Here is a 16403-nt window from a genome sequence, read left to right as displayed (position 1 = left end):
TGAAAGAAAATGAGTTTGAGAGCCCTGATCTACACAATGACATCTTCTGTAAATACCATGGAACTGATGTCTAAGTATTGTGTTTCACCATCACACACCCCGTGTTATAAGATGACAGTTGACTTACAGTGATTCCTTCCATTTCTTCTGCCCCAGTAACGGACATGGTTTCATTGCTTGTTGTCTCCGTGTTTGCTGCTGCTGTGTGGAATTCCCATTCCCACAATGCATTTCACAACAAAGTTTCCAAAAAAGCCTGAGTGACTTATGAGTTTGGTACGTAAACAAACGAACTGTTTGTGATGGAGTCATCTTTGAAGTTGTTCAGTGTGAGGGAAGTGATTCAGGTGCATAAGTACAGAAGAGACTAATGGATTAGAGAGAATTAGGATCTGACTGGGGTTGGACGCATTTGAAGAAAAATTAGTGAGGAAAGTCATGCACTGCTTTCAAACAAAAACCTAAAAGTGTGCACAGCCTAAAACTGACTGTGGGGACTAAATGTAAGGTTATATGAAGGTGATATCTGAATAGAAGAAAATATAAACTGAAAATCTATTAGAGAAAAAAAATGGTCAAAGAAAAAATGTGAACACTTTGAATTAACTACGCTAAAGAACCCTACGTTTCACATTCAAATGATTTCCATACATGCATCCCTTGAATGGAGCTACTTCTGCTAATATAGTCTTATGGCTTCTCAGCATGCACAGTTTTGATTGATACTTTATGGCAGGGGTCTCAAACATGCAGCCCGGGGGCCAAATGCATCCCACCAAAGGTTCCAATCCGGCCCCTGGGATGAATTTGCAAAGTGCAAGAATTCCACAGTCAAGGCTGTGGAACTCATTTTAGTTCAGGTTCCACATACAGACCAATATGATCTACAGTCAAATAATAACAGCAGAAGAACCGACAAAAAAGAATGACTCCAGATTTTCGTCTCCATTTCTTCAAATTCAAATTCTTCAAACTTCAAATTTTTGTCTTTGTTTTAGAGCAAAAAATAACATTAAGTTATGAAAATATTTACATTTACAAACTATCCTGTAACAATAAATTGTGAATAACCTGAATATGAACAACCTGAAATGTCTAAAGAAAAGTGTTGTCTTTGTAGATCTGATCCACAATGCACATGTAGAAATGATAAGTTGAGGCAGAATATTGTTAAAATTGCACTTATTTTTCTTAAGAAATTTCAGGTTTTTCAGGCTATTCACATCTTTTTGTTTGGATAGTTTATAAAGGTAAGTATTTTCATAATTTAATGTTTTTTTTGCACTAAAACCAAGAAAAAAATTTGGAGTTGTCATTATTTATAGGTTATTCTGCTATTATTTTACTGGTCCGGCCCATTGCAGATCAAATCAGGCTGAATGTGGAACCTGAAAGAAAATGAGTTTGAGAGCCCTGGTGTAAATGGTTACCTATTCGATCCGATAATGGGTCATCTTAGACGGGGTCTGTGATCAGTCCACCGCAGCCCCGCTAATCGGACAATACTTCGAGTTTGGGTCAGTACCGGTGCTGGAACAGCCCCTGGAGGAGGAAACATGTCTCTGACCATGTCTGAGTGACTTAGTCCTCGACAACGGGTTATGATGAAAGTTATCTGATAGAACCGCTAATATCATATGTGATCTTTTGAAATAGTTAGCAATGAAAATGCACAACAGCTACCCTTTAAAAAACAGTGCAAAGATCATTCCATAATTGTATCTGAAAAAACTGTTCATGCTGCTGCAAATCAAACCAATTATTTAATACAGGGGTGTAAAACTCATTTTAGTTCAGGATCCACATTCAGCCCAACATGATCTAAAATAAGAAGAGTGAAAAAAACATGAAAATGTTTACAGCTACAAACCTTCCTTAAACATGTGAATAACATGAACCTGAAATGAAAGAAAAATTGCAATATTACAATTTTATGCCTCAGTTTATCATTTGCATGTGCATTACAACTTACAGATCACAATGGATCTACAAATACACTAAACATTTAGTAACCTGTATAATACTGGTAAAATTACAATTCTCTAGGGATGCACCGATACCACTTTTTTCCAGAGTATGAATATGAGTACTTACATTTGAGTACTTGCTGATACCGAGTACCGATACGAGTACTTAATAATCCCATTCCAGTTCTTAGTTCCTTTTGTAAATGTGCTTTATTGTCGTTGTCATTAGTCTGACTGGAACAAAGTGCTGCTACTGACATTTAATGTGTTAGAATGAGCATTTGTCAATTAGTCCACCAGGGGGCGCCGCTCTAAATTAACCATACTGGACAAATACCATGAAGAAGAGGAAAGTTTTTGAGAAGAAGAAGAAAATCAGTAATAACAAACATGGAGATGACAGAGGTAACACTAATGTGATACTAATATTGCAGTGTTTTCACTGGTAAGGTTTAAAAGTTTAGCTTCAGCAGGAAGAGAAAAGAGAAATGAGCCAGAAGTTTCGTTTTCACTTCTGCTGGCGGCGGTCCGCACCGCTCCGTACTCCCACTGGTATTCTCCGTCTGAGTATGCATCCGCCAGCACCTGGAAATGGATGGAATGTACGCAGAGGACAGACAGAACGCTGCGTCTGTATCTGTCTGTGTCTGGAATGTTACTGTCAGTCAGCGTTACTTTTATCACCGTCATTTATTTAGAAAAATCTCCACACTCTTCACACTCCACACACATTATTCCTCCTCCTCATACCTGCTGCACTGAACTGGGAATGTCACACGGTGGTAAGTGGCATCGGTGCATTTGTATTGGATTACTTTTACGAGTACGAATACAAGTACACACAGTGAGTATCGGAGCCGGTACCCGATACTGGTATTGGTATCGGAGCATCCCCACAATTCTCTTAAGACATTTAATGTTGTTCACATTTGTTCAAGTTATTCACAATTTTTGAGAAAGGACAGTTGGTAAGTGTAAAGATTTTCATGTAATTTTCCTTTTTTTGCGTGAAAAGAGAAACATTTGAAGACGTCCTTATTTCTAGGTTACTCTGATAGTATTTTACTGGTCTGATCCACTTTAGATCATACTGGTCTGAATGTGGAACCTGAACTAAAAATGATTTGAACATCCTCGATTGTTAATATCTTTAGTGTAATTTTTACATTTCACTAGTTCATCCCCACAGGCCAGTTTTGGGCCACGGGCCATCTGTTTGACACCTATGATTTAATGTAAAAAGGCCAGAACTTTGACTTCCCTGGCCTGGGTCTCAGGAGGATATGACAGAAGGTTCAGCGACTGTTCCTGAAGTGTCACTAAAGCTCTCATGTGGACAGAGATGGGTTTTCTTTCAAAACAAAAACTCATTATTCTGGATGTAGCTTTACTGTCAGAATGGTAACAGAGAAATATAAACTCCATAAAAAAAAAACAAACATATATATATATATATATATATATATGTATAATGTGTTGCACACTTTTAATCCCCCCTCGGCCAAATATAGTGTAAGGTTCTGTTAAAGTTCCTGCCCTATAATTTAGACTAGATTGTCTTTGTGTAAAACTTGTTATATACATATTTATATTTAAAAGTACTCAGATACTATAACTGCACAAGGACATTTGACCTTGAAAAAGTAGGTGAAGGTCACCTTGGCTTCTGCTCCATGCAAAGATTCATCCACAGTATAAATTTGGTGCAGATATCTCAATGCATTCTTCAGATAATGCAATTACGTCGTTGAATGGACAGACAGACGGACAGATGACAAAACAATTACAATACCCCTTCGGCCAGAAGTTGGCCGAGAGGAAAAAACAAGTGGTGCCAGGCATAAGAAACCCCGCCCCTCACACATATTCTCTCATTTTGGCCCCGCTCCAGCTGATGTCATCATGTCTATGCGCGTGATAGACATAGACAAATGTCACTCATTATAAGTAAATAGGGAAAAAAAAAGATTTAAAAAAATACATGAAAATTTGAACTTTGATCTACTTTTCCCTAAATGTAATCACATCTATTCTGTGTCACTGGCAATCTATAAACCCAGTTTGGTATGAATTCAACCTAGGGATGTAACGATATGAACATTTCATATCACGGTTATTGTGACCAAAATTATCACAGTTATCATTATTATCATGGTTTTATTGAAATTGTGCTCAAAATGTTCAAAAAGTACTTATACACACACTGAAATAATTTAACCAATTTGTATTAATAAATAAATAAATAAAATAATTGGTACAATGTACCTTCTGTTGCAGAAACATTCAAATATTAACCCTTAGTGGTCTGAGCCTATTTTGTCTGTTTTTCAGTACTTTTCATTTTGCCTTTATATGCTATGTAAACAAATGTTTACAACACCCATGTTTGTGATCTGCTTTTTCAGCACAACTTCATCTATATCTATTATTTTTTTCACTTTAACCTACTATAAAAACATAAAAGGCCAGAAAACAAAAAAAAATATAAAATCTGATTTGAAAAATGTATATAATTTATTGCATAAATAACACAAAAATGCTTAACGAACCTTTTCAAAGGCTTTAGAAGTGAACATGGGTTCCATATATTAGGTATAGAAAATCATAATTGTAATAAATTAAAACTATACTCAAATACTTGACATAAAAGCAGATCTTTACATAGGCATTTTCTCCCCTAAACGTGCGGTAATCAAACACGGTTATCATGATAATTAGAATTTAAACGGTAATACTAACAGTCTGCAATTTTACCACGGTTTATCGTTATACCGGTAATCGTTACATCCCTAATTCAACCAATAGTTTTGCTCCTAAAGTGTTAACAAAGAAAGAAACAAACTGAACCAAAAACAATACTCCTTGCCTCCCTTTGGGGTATGGGGTAAAAAAACACTGTGAATGCACCTGCACCCCCAACGCTGCAATTCCCACAACACAGGCTGGACACCGTCTGCAGATCCTGCATGAACGACAAGCTTGTGTATTTTTGTAATAAGGTGCTGTTTATTTAGTCGTTTCAGTATTCACATCTCACGGTACACTCTCCTATAGCTCTGAATTGTAGTATTTGTTTTGTGTAATACTGACCTCAGCCTCTTCTGTCAGACGACCTGCAGAAGAAACCTGGCTGCTGCAAACATGAGGGAGCTCCTGATTCAGCCTCACCTCGGCCACTGTCTCTGGGCACCTTCTGCAGCAGAAAATGATTGTATAGCAATGTGCTACTTTGTCTACATATTCTAACTGTTACCCAGGGATAGAGGCTTGGCGAGTGTTGGCTCTCCTCTGTTTTGGTTTAGTTCTGTAAAATGTGAAGTGCGTGTTTTTTTTGTTTTTTTTTGTAAAATATCTGGCTCTTTACACTTTTGAATGTCCAGATTAAGTGTCTGATCACTTTACGTATGACTGTGGAGAGTCAGGACAGCATCGGAGGCCCCTCCCCTTGGCTCTGTGTGAAGAAGGGCTGTGTTTTTTGTTCGAGGTTGGCGTTTAATCCTAGTTTGACATGGATTAAAACTGGACTGCAGATATTTTAAGATCCAAAAGTTCCTCGGATTTTCCTCCCAGCATTCCTTTAGACTTGCACAAGCATTGAGCAGGAGTGTCAAAGTAGCTGTTCAGATGACAAAAAAAAAAGAAAAAAAAAAAAAGGACTGTGAAGCGCTGCAGCCTCATCTGGACAGCGAGGAAACACCCTCCAACTTAAAACAGTTACAACCACTTGGTGTACGCTCCCACCACAAAGTCTGTATTCTTCTTTTTTCTTTGTACAACATTAAGGCAGGAAGTTCCACATTTTTTTTAAATAGGTCTCAGTTTTTTCATGCCTCCCTGCAAAAGATTGGATGGGTTTTTTTTTTGTTTTTGTTTTTTAAATAGAGGACGGGGAGCCTGTAGGTATTCTCGTGTCCGTCAGGCCTGATCCACTAAACCCAGAGTCAACACAAGAAGGTCCTAGTGTGCTGTGCTATGCCATGTAGATGAAGGTGTTTATATCGGTCTCATCCCGCTTTATGTACTTGTGATCTATCAGCCACTCGATCTGCTCCTTGATCATCTTCTTCTGTGGTAAAAACATGTTCTTTAGGATCTCCACCAGCTCCGTCTGCAGTTGTGCATTGTTGATGCGCTTCCTCATCTTCATGATCTGGATTATGGCCTCCTGAACAAAGGAAACAGAGACAGGAATGTGGAATCGGGGCCTGACTTGTACTGGAAATCAGATCTGTTCAGTCTATGTAAAAAAAAAACAGCAGCCATTTCTTGTCACCAGTATCTCAGAGTAGTTTACAGTTAGGGCTGTGTATCGGAAAGAATCTGGAGATATGATACAAATCACAATACTAGGATCACGATACGATATATGATGATACTGTAATAAAGGCGATTTTTTGTTTGTTTCTTTTTTTAAATGATTATTTCCTGGAAGAATTGAATTACACCAGAAATATGCACAAATACTAAACACATTTGTATTTGATCACAGCAGGATCTAATGCTATATCCACATATCCTGTGTTAAAACTTAAATTCTGTTTTACAGACATTACAGTTTGAGATCCTGTTCAAATGTTCATATTCTATGAGTTCAGAACTAACATCAGAACATTATTTTTGTGCAATCCCAACAAAGGAACTAACATTATTTAACAAAAGTGTTAAATAATAATAAATAAAATATAAACAAATAAGAAAAACATAAAAACAAAAATGAACCTCCACAATATTTGCATTTGAATAAATACCTAAAATTATCAATACAGTACTTTTTAATATCGATACAGTATTGTGAAATGAAATATCACGAAATATTGCAGAACCAATATTTTCTAACACCCCTATTTACAGTAGCTTCTGAGAGTTCAATATAATAATCTCTTCGGTAATAGTGGTTCTAAAACACAAGACACATTTCTTCTGTTGAGTACTGGTCATTATGAAAGAGGACATTGTAAGAGCTGTACATTCTTTTTTTTTTTTTTGCATTTGTGGACTTTGTGTTAGACTGTGAGTCTGTTGTGTGCTGGGGTCTGGTCATTTTTGAGCCATCTCAATTTCTACGTTAACAGTAGCTAGTGGTGTCCAGTGTAGAGGAGTAGAGTCACTGAGCATGTTTACATGAACATAAAAGTCTGATAACTGGGAGTAATCAGATAATTGTAATAAACAGATCTGATGCATTTACATGTACTTAAGAAATGCCAAAATCGTAAACCCTGGTTTAGACACTCCAGTCCATTATTGGATTTCTTTTGGAGTTCGTACGCACATAGTTATTTATGTTGTTTTTAACTTCATAGTCTCTTCGCCATTGGTTGCGAGTCTTGAATTTATCTGTACCGTTTCCTTTTATCCATTTTTCTTTTGTTCTGTTCTGTTTTGTCACTGTTTTTGTCTGTTGGGGCCACTTGCCAGGTCGTCATTGTAACTGAGAAGCTGTTCTCAATTGATTTTACCTGGTAAAATAAAGTAATAATAATAATAATAATAACTAAATAAATCAGATTAACCTGTATACATGCAGGAAGAAATCAAAGTATTGGGGACAAATCCAGGTGTGTTAATCTGATTTATTATAATCCGTTTACTGCTGTTATCTGATAAAATAAATGAAATTATGCTGTTCACGTGGTCACTTATAATCTGATAACTCCAGAAACTGGATAATGATTGGAGTATTAACGTGCAAGTAAACAGGCTCAGTGAAGACCTCAGGAACAAGTATTAGAATTATCACAGAAAAAAAAAACAAAACACCCAGGTCCTCTACACAGAGATCAGTGCACAGTATGAATCTACCACTTCATAACCAGCAAAAACTATAGAAAGCGTCACTATGTTTAAATCTCAGAAGGTGCACTTAATTTCTCGAAAATACTCATGATAAAGTTTGTGTATTTTTTCAAAATGTGGAGAATAAAGGGGCTTTTAAAAACAAATCGACTAATGATATGTGGTACAAAAAAGGTGCAGGTTGTTGGGAGATGAACAGTTTCCAAAATCTATGCCAGACGTAGAACTTAGAACAGATTTCTACGCTATCTCCAGCTCTGCACTTACTTGTGGAAAGAGATAAAAGGAACAAGTTCAATTGAACCATCAGCACTCACTAGAGTTTTTACTAATGATTATAAATCAGGGAGTAACAAGAGCATTATAAGCAAGATATACTCAGGCGTCTCAGCTTTGAACAAAAATTCAATAACATACATTAAGCAAAAGTGGGAGATGAGGTGAATATAGAAATAACAGAGGAAATGGAACACTATATGGGGAAACGGAAATCTCCTCCACAAACTCACCAACTTGGAGAGACTTCTGCTGGAAAATCATTACTCATTATTTCATAACCCCTAAAGAAAAATCCATACAGATGGGGACCCCACTGCCATGCTGGGGGTGCAGTAGAAAAATGGAGGACCATGCTCATATATTCTGGTTCTGTCCCTTTATCAGGATGTTTTAGGAGGAAGTGTCCAAAACAATCTCCAAAACACTAGGCTTTGAGGTTAATATGTCCTTTCCCACACTATACCTTGGACCTCCCCCAGAGGATTTAAACAAGAATGATTCATATTTACTAAAGATCTTTATGGCAGCGATCAAGAAAGCTTATGACGAGATGCTGTCTTCAAAACCATGGGCCTTCTGTGGACAACTTTCTAAATATTGTGAATCAGTTACATCATACAGAGCAGTTCACTTAGAATCTGAGGCTACAAAAGGACGTAGGGGATGGACATTGGGAAAAGTGGACCCTTTTCTTAGCTCAGTAACTTTAAAAATGCTACCTGCTTAAACAGGTGTAACTTATATGCAGACACATCTATACTGTGTGATAGTGCATATGTTTTCCTATGCAAGTTGTGACTCCCTGACCCTGTTTTTCGTGTTGTGTATGTTTAAAGGAGTGATATTTTGCTTTTTTAAATGGAATTATGCATTTTCAAACATTTCCCTGTGGTCTCCATAAACTGTAAATGCTCTGCTTGGGTCTGAATTCTTCATTCATTCAACTCCACAGGTCTATCTTCAACCTTATTTGTGAGTAATAACACCAGAAAGGTGGTTTGGAGCGCTGGCCCTTTAAATGCAAATGAGCCACTTCAGGCCCCGCCCCCTCCAGGTTGTTGGCTGTGCTGCTCTATCCCATTCAACCAACAACTGAACATTTTATGCAATGGGCTCCAAGTTTGGACATATTTTCAGTATGGACTACAACCGCTGATGACGACAAACAATTATGTCATACTCAGAAAAATGTTTGTCTGAAGTCTGGACCTTATATGTGCAAATGTCGTGATGGGACTAGTTATAGACACAACAAATTAAGTAGGAATTGAAATAGGTTGTAGAAATCCCCTTGATTTTTGCTGGAATGAATATAAAGATAGTTTTGCAGCAGCTGGAGGGTTCATATTCAAACTATATGAACTATTAGGGTCCAAATACACAAATAAATGAACCAAAGACTAAGAAAAATGGGTTTAGAGAAATATGAGCCCTTTAACCATGTTTGTAGTAAAAATAAGAAAAATAAAGTTTTAAAAAAAGGTGCAGGTTCCTATCAGTTTATTACGACAGAACCACATCTTTGTTGACATTCTGTGATGGGAAATGCAACCTGAAGCTGTTCACTCCCAGCAGGTGGACAGTATGGGACGCTCCCTACTGGGATCTCACATTCATACCTGTGTTCTTAGTATCCTCAGCTGGACGATGCCCTCGTTCTCCTCCTCTCTCATTCGCTCTGTGGTGAGCTGCAGCCGACCAATCAGGTTAATCTTGCCCCTTTTCTGAACCTTTGAATTTTTTCTGAAAAGAAAATTAAAAGAGGAACAAATGCAGCAAATGTAAAGCTTTTACAAGATAACACTGGACATGTTCAGTACATTTTCAAATGTTGCTCAGACAAAGTGGTTCATTCGTTTGGGAACTATATTCAGTGGAATCGGCGCATCACTTACATGAGAGAAAAATCCTGGTTTACGTAGAAGAGTGTTCCTTCTGCAAAGTCTTTGGGTGACGACACCACTGGGTCGTACAACAATACCTGCCGCTTGAGTTTGGGAAAAGCCACCAGGGACTGTGAGGAAGGACAAGACAGTGATGGGTTAAGAACTCATCTGATGGGACAGGACTGAGCAGTGTCTCAGCGTCCTAACATGACCTGCTCGTTCCTCATCATCAGTACGACATGGCTGACATGTTTACCCAGAGTGTGCGTCGCAGCTCAGCATCTGGAAGCTCAGTGGCTAGTTTGAGGTTTTCAAAGCTGATCCTCTCTCTGGGCCTCTGGTTCCAGGCGAACAACACAGCCAGCTGGAAGGTGGTCACCTCCAGGTCGTACTGGCCCACCTCATTCTTAAATGTTATCTGCATTAATGAAGGAGTACAAAAAGTAGACAAACCTTATTTTTTGGCACATTTAGGCTTTTATCAACATGATATCATGACTCGCATAAATATACACACCACTTTTAATTGGTGTGTTATGTGTACGCATTATAACATAACAAGTTTTCCGTGTGTATGTTCATGCTGTTATTAGCAAGCTTACTATCGTTAACAAAAACTAACAAAATGACGAAAACTAGAATTGTGAAAACATTTTCGTTAACTGAAATAAGTAAAAACTATAATTAAAAGAAAAAATGATACCTAACTGAAACTGTATTGTGTGCTTATAAAACTAATTAAAAAGTATAAAAATTCTGGATAAAATTCCCTTCGTTTTCGTCTTTGTCAATGTCAAATTGATATAAAATCGATTAATTTCCCTCAAGCAATTTTAGCTGCTGGCACCATATGATATTTAACGATCCGTCACTTCTTGTCACTTGTGGTTTCCAGTCGTCTTCTGGTCCCCACTCTACCTGGAAACATGGAGACTAAAGTTGGGAGAAAGCAGCAGAGTCCTGTCTGGGATTTATTTGAATACAACGGAGAAGAAGAGAAAAGATATAAGGAAACTAAAACTAAACTAAAACTAAGCATTTAGAAAATAACGAAAACTAATAAAAACTAGCAAACCTGCTCTAAAAACTAATTAAAACTAACTGAATTAGAGGGAAAAAAAGTCAAAACTAAATAAAAATAAACTATAATGAAAAATCCAAAACTATTATAACCTTGGTTATTAGCCCCCTGTCCAACCTGAATCGATGTGTCAAATACCACGCACTGAGGGTTAGGGTTACGTGAACATCTGAAAGGTCAAAAATGCGTACGCATAGCACACCAAATGCCATAAGAACTGGCATGACATATAACACTATTTCATGACATCAGTCTCGCTTTTATGCAAAAACTGCCAATGCGTTTTTTAAAACTGTGTTACAATGATCAACAAGACGAATCACATACAAGGTTGGCCACAGCAGACATTAGTGGAACTGTCCGGCCGCGCAGTCAAGGCATCAAAAGTGGTAGAAACTGAATTCAGAGGCATTTAAGGTTTTTACCTTCCTGGTTTATTTTCAATACATTGTCAACCGACATTAACAAGACCGTCCACTTATCATTTTTATCATCTATTAGTCAATATAATAAATAACTTTTTCCCCTTAACTACAATGTGTCGTTCCTTCCCCTACATGTCCACACCAGTCACACCTGCTGTCTCCTGACATCCCACATTGTCTCTCAGTAATAAACTATATAACAATTATCCCATGCTGAACATGCTAACGGCGGCTCATTGTTACAAACTGGTAAATAAACACAGACTGAGTGTGACTAAGGTCCACCCTATTAGACCCATAAGACCTTATCGCAGAACTCCAGTTGTGCTTAGCTGATGTATGAGTATGTATGTTGTACTCACAATGCCATTGGACATGAGGTGATGCCAGTGGAGCTTCCTGCCGCTGTGGTTCTTCTTGTAGAAGTCTTCTACCTCTGGTATCAAATCCTCCAGCTCGGTTGGCAGAGACACAAACACCTTCTCGCTGCTCCTCGACCACGCTCCAGCATTCAGGATCTTTATGTTGACTGAGTCAGCTGAGACCAAACATACAACACTGTTTCAGTTGCTGTGCTTCTCACAGCCCTCGACATCAACGTCACAGAACTGAGCCTCTAACCACTCACATGACATGTCTTCAGTTCCCAGTCTTACCTGGTAAAGCCAGCTTGTTGTGTTTATGCATTTCTTTAAACGACTGGTTGAGGTCCTCTGACACCTTGATGTCCTGAAACATCCTGGCCAACTTGTTGACGTAGTCAGCTGGCATTCCTACTTCCTGTTAGGAATCATGACAGTCACCACTGATGACAAAATATCTTTCTTAAGGCACGGGCATTTAACAGAGAGAGGTTTTCAGTTCATACCCTGAGCCATTCCACCATGTTCTCCTCGATCTCGCTGTCTGCTGAAATGTCCAGGATGAGTCTGCGGGTCAGGTGGGCTTTGTGGTAACGCATGAACACGTCTTTGTTCTGGACATATTTTAGCACTAGCAGCTGCAAACACATAAGCATTTGTTTTATGTTTTTGTTGCGAATGTAACATACGCTTTAAAAGCTGAAAATGTCAGAACAGGATATTGTATGTGATCAGCCTGAGCTGGTCTGAGGTGTGTCTCCTTTACACCCACATGTCCTGTTACAGGACTGATAGAATAGAATAGAATAGAATAGAATAGAATAGAATAGAATAGAATAGCCTTTATTGTCATTGTGCTACTCCAGTCAGTGCAACAATATTGATAAAACACCAGTGCTATAGAAATAAGAATAGAGTAAATATAAAATTGCAAAAACTAAAAATAAGATAAGTAAACAGAATAGAATTTTTACAATTTTACAAAGTAACATAAGAATAGAGCTAAGTACAATAAAAAACAAATATGGACAACATATGAATAGACAGAAAAGCATGAATAACAAGTTACAATTTAAGCTCGTAAATAATGGCTAGCCTGATAAAATAATGTTTAGGCTCCTTGACAGTAGCAGAAACAAGTTGTGAACATGACCTTCTGAAATGATAACTGAATAGTTCCACTTCATACCTGCTGCACTCACTCAGCTTATTTATGTTTTTACATGAAGTTGTATATGGTATAGTCATGAGACCAAACACTCAAACAAATCTCTGTTTACACTTAAGTTGTCTGGCAACACATTTTAAGGTAAGCAAGATAAAGCTCTTTTCGTCTTTACTAATCTGGTGTCTTTCCCACAATACATTTTAGCCATTGCTATTTTTGCCTACCAGACAATTACACGTAATACTGATGAAAATTCGCTGATGTACTGTTTAACAAATGACACTGTGTTAGGTCTGCATGGCATATTGGGGCCGATCACTAAATCTTTTAAAGACTGTAAAATACAGTCCACTCTGGGCAGTGACTAAAATACGCAAAAATTAGAAACTGGTGAATAATTTAAATCAAATCCACATTTCTTGGAAATTGCATTTTTATATCGAATCCTAAAACAACTAAAATCTCACAAATATCTCACTTAACATTGTATCATTAAGAATTCATCTGTGAGGCAATTACATGTGATACTGAATAAAAGTAGGCAGCACATAAAATGTATTTCAATTTATAAATCCAAATCTAAATTTAAATTAATCTGTATTATGTGTTGTAATGAGGTCTACAAAAGGTAAAGTGTTCAATGAGTAGGATACTCCTATACACCTCAACCTTAACCTCCTGAGACCCAGGAAATGTCAGTAAAGTACCAGGTTTTTTGTTGTTTTTTATTAAATAAGTGCCTATATTGGAAACATCATGATGCAACAGTTTTTTCAGATGCAGTTTTTAAAATTTTTATGGAATGTCCTTTGTGGTGGACAGTTTTCTTTTCTTTTTTTTGTATAAAGTTGTGAAACTCTTGGCCACAAATATGGACAGTGGGTATTAGGAGGTCAAATGTAGTGACGTATTAGTACTGCAGAACAGAAAAACTGATATGATGTCCTAGTCACATTCTAGTACTTAAATGTGTATTAAACTGCTATTGTGGTTCATCCTCCTGGGTTAGGGTTAGAGCTGCACAATATATCGTTTGAGCACCGACATCGCAATGTACATGTGCGCAATAGTCACATCGCAGATCCTGCAATGTAGGAGACAAATGAACTCAACGTGTTCCCATCTAATTTCTAGGGTACCTGACACACACTGCGCGCAGCGATCCACCAATCACAATCGTTCTTAATCAGTTTTGCCAAAGCAGACCACACCGCGGCACATGGAGTGAGTCACTGGTAACAACATAGAAAAACGAGCAACGAACAAGAGAAAATCACCGAAAACGACAACTTGGTGCCAAAAAGAAACACATGTTTTGTGGCAACAGTGCCTTGCACCTGTTGCCACAACGCGAGGACATACAACTAATTTGTTTGACCATTTACATCAACACCACACAGCTATTATATCCTCCATAGTATTTTTTCATATCACAGGGTTAAAAAAAAAAATTGCAATGTCAGTTTTTTCCAATATCATGCAGCCCTAGATAGGGTTAGGGTTATCACCCTGCCTCTGACACATTCCACTTACAAATGAAGATAGCCAATCAAATAAATCATCATCTACAGACCTGGACTACCAGACAGGTGTCATACTTTACACAGAATGTGAGAACCATGAGGCCTAAACTCTGGAACTGTGACTATTATTCCAGCTCCTGACAAATTCCCTGCAGCATCAGTGTGAAACGTACCACTTCCTTGAGCTTGGCCTCTATCTCCTCAGACGTTAGTTTCTTACTGAGCGGAGTCTTCCTTAGGAGCATGTCACAGTAGTTGGCGAGCAGCTCTGGACACTTGGACTCGGGCTGGGTTTTCAAGCCAACGCTGTGAGAACGGGACAGGAAAGTGGAAAGTCATCCATCACACATACACACGTCACTTCCCTGATGGGTCAATTAATGTCAGTGAACATGTCTTACCCTTTTTGTTTCATAGGAAGTTCTAGTTTAAATATAGTGGCATCGTTCACAACAGCTTTATATGCCTGCACAGAGGTTGGACAAAAGAACAGGGTTAGAATGAGTTCAAATCTGTCTGTGACAGGAGTGTCCATTGTGATGACAGATGAGTTAGTCTCACTTTGTCTCTGGCCGTGAGGAAGCGTGGGTCGTCCTGAAAGGCCTCTTTCACCAGTCGACTGAAGCGGTTGAACAAGGTAAGCAGCTGCTCAACATATTTCTCTGAGTCCTGTGACAAACAACAGGTTCTTTATTCAAGAAACGCTGTGTCTACGATGTCTGTAAATACTCAAATATAACCCTTTAAACTGCACCACAATACTTTTACTTGAGGACTCTTCAACAGGGTTCCTACAGGTTTCTACAAATTAAATTTAAGTCTTTTTAAGACATTTTAAGACTACTTAGAACAGAATTTAATGCCCATTTGACAGCTTATTTCATGACCATACTGGCAAAAATGTGTGACTCCTAGAATTTAGGAAAACTCGTGTTAAACAGGTCGAGAATGATCTTTTCTCCAATCAGGCGTTATTAAATTTGCACTTCCTCATGCTTACTTCTCGCTCGTGAGCCATCCCTTGAAATTCCCAAAGTCGGCTTTCTCAGGCAAATAATGGCTGCGTGTGTGTTGGACTGAAAGTTCTGTGATCATTTCCCACTGGGGACTGCAAAGTTAGCGATAACTGGTTCCTAATTTCAGTATAAATTGTTGTGTTGGAACAGGTGGAACTGAGTAAACTAACATTACTTTCTTTGCAACTTGGACATTTCCCAGACACATTTAAACACAATACAGCAAATAAGTTTATGACAGCATAACTGAAGACCTACCATATCAAATTTTATATCTTTTAAAAACTTTCATGAGGTATTAAATGCAGATTTGTAAATTCAAGACTTAAGACTTTTTAAGACCCAGTGGGAACCCTGTTTAAACTTCTGTTTGCAAGATGAAGTATTAGCCTACTTGTAATATTATGTGAACTGAAACATAGATTCAGACTTATATTTGATGCAGATCATGTCTAAAAACCAATTAATTAAACCATGGCATAATAAAATGAATTAATAAAGATTGTAAAAACACAGTTATGGTGATAGTCTTCAAACTACAGATCAATCTCTTACTTTTGCTGTTTATTTTAACATTTTACCTAAATTAGACCCCAGTGGCACAAACCACTGCCAAAGTACAATACGTTATGAGACAGTCATCTGGGTCTTCATGGGTCCTGGTTTGCGTACTCATTTCCAACCCTGACAGATCTGCAGTACTCACAGAGGTAATGGTCTCTGCTGAAGCCACCATATCGGCCAGACCAGCGCTCATGATGTGCTCCTCTAGGTCCTTTAGCATGGGCTCAATGCCACTGGGCACTTTGTCCATCAGTGAGAACATCAGGTGCAACTCTGCGATGCAAGAAAACCACAGCATTACTTCACAGGGAAACACAAGGATTCTGGGAATTCAAA

At 38.0% G+C, this 16403-nt stretch overlaps 1 protein-coding gene across 2 annotated transcripts in view; it reads right to left on the bottom strand.

Moving 5' to 3' along the window:
• Positions 1–4953: 4953 nt before the first annotated feature.
• Positions 4954–16403, bottom strand: part of LOC115433278 (cullin-5) — a 28436-nt gene continuing 16986 nt past the window's right edge. The window contains exons 9-19 of one of the 2 annotated variants that reach the window (XM_030154595.1): positions 16210–16340; positions 15049–15156; positions 14889–14953; positions 14661–14793; positions 12303–12434; positions 12091–12214; positions 11797–11972; positions 10185–10346; positions 9938–10056; positions 9662–9785; positions 4954–6132 (exon numbers count right to left, since the gene is read on the bottom strand). In XM_030154595.1, coding sequence (XP_030010455.1) covers positions 5938–6132; positions 9662–9785; positions 9938–10056; positions 10185–10346; positions 11797–11972; positions 12091–12214; positions 12303–12434; positions 14661–14793; positions 14889–14953; positions 15049–15156; positions 16210–16340 — 1469 coding nt within the window. In that variant the 3' untranslated portion in view covers positions 4954–5937. The remainder of the gene's footprint in view (positions 6133–9661; positions 9786–9937; positions 10057–10184; positions 10347–11796; positions 11973–12090; positions 12215–12302; positions 12435–14660; positions 14794–14888; positions 14954–15048; positions 15157–16209; positions 16341–16403) is intronic. The other variant, XM_030154596.1, reaches the window with a different exon arrangement.

The sequence above is a fragment of the Sphaeramia orbicularis genome, chromosome 14 (assembly GCF_902148855.1).
Source record: "Sphaeramia orbicularis chromosome 14, fSphaOr1.1, whole genome shotgun sequence".
Classification (NCBI taxonomy): domain Eukaryota; kingdom Metazoa; phylum Chordata; class Actinopteri; order Kurtiformes; family Apogonidae; genus Sphaeramia; species Sphaeramia orbicularis.
This window is presented reverse-complemented; position numbering and strand designations above follow the sequence as displayed.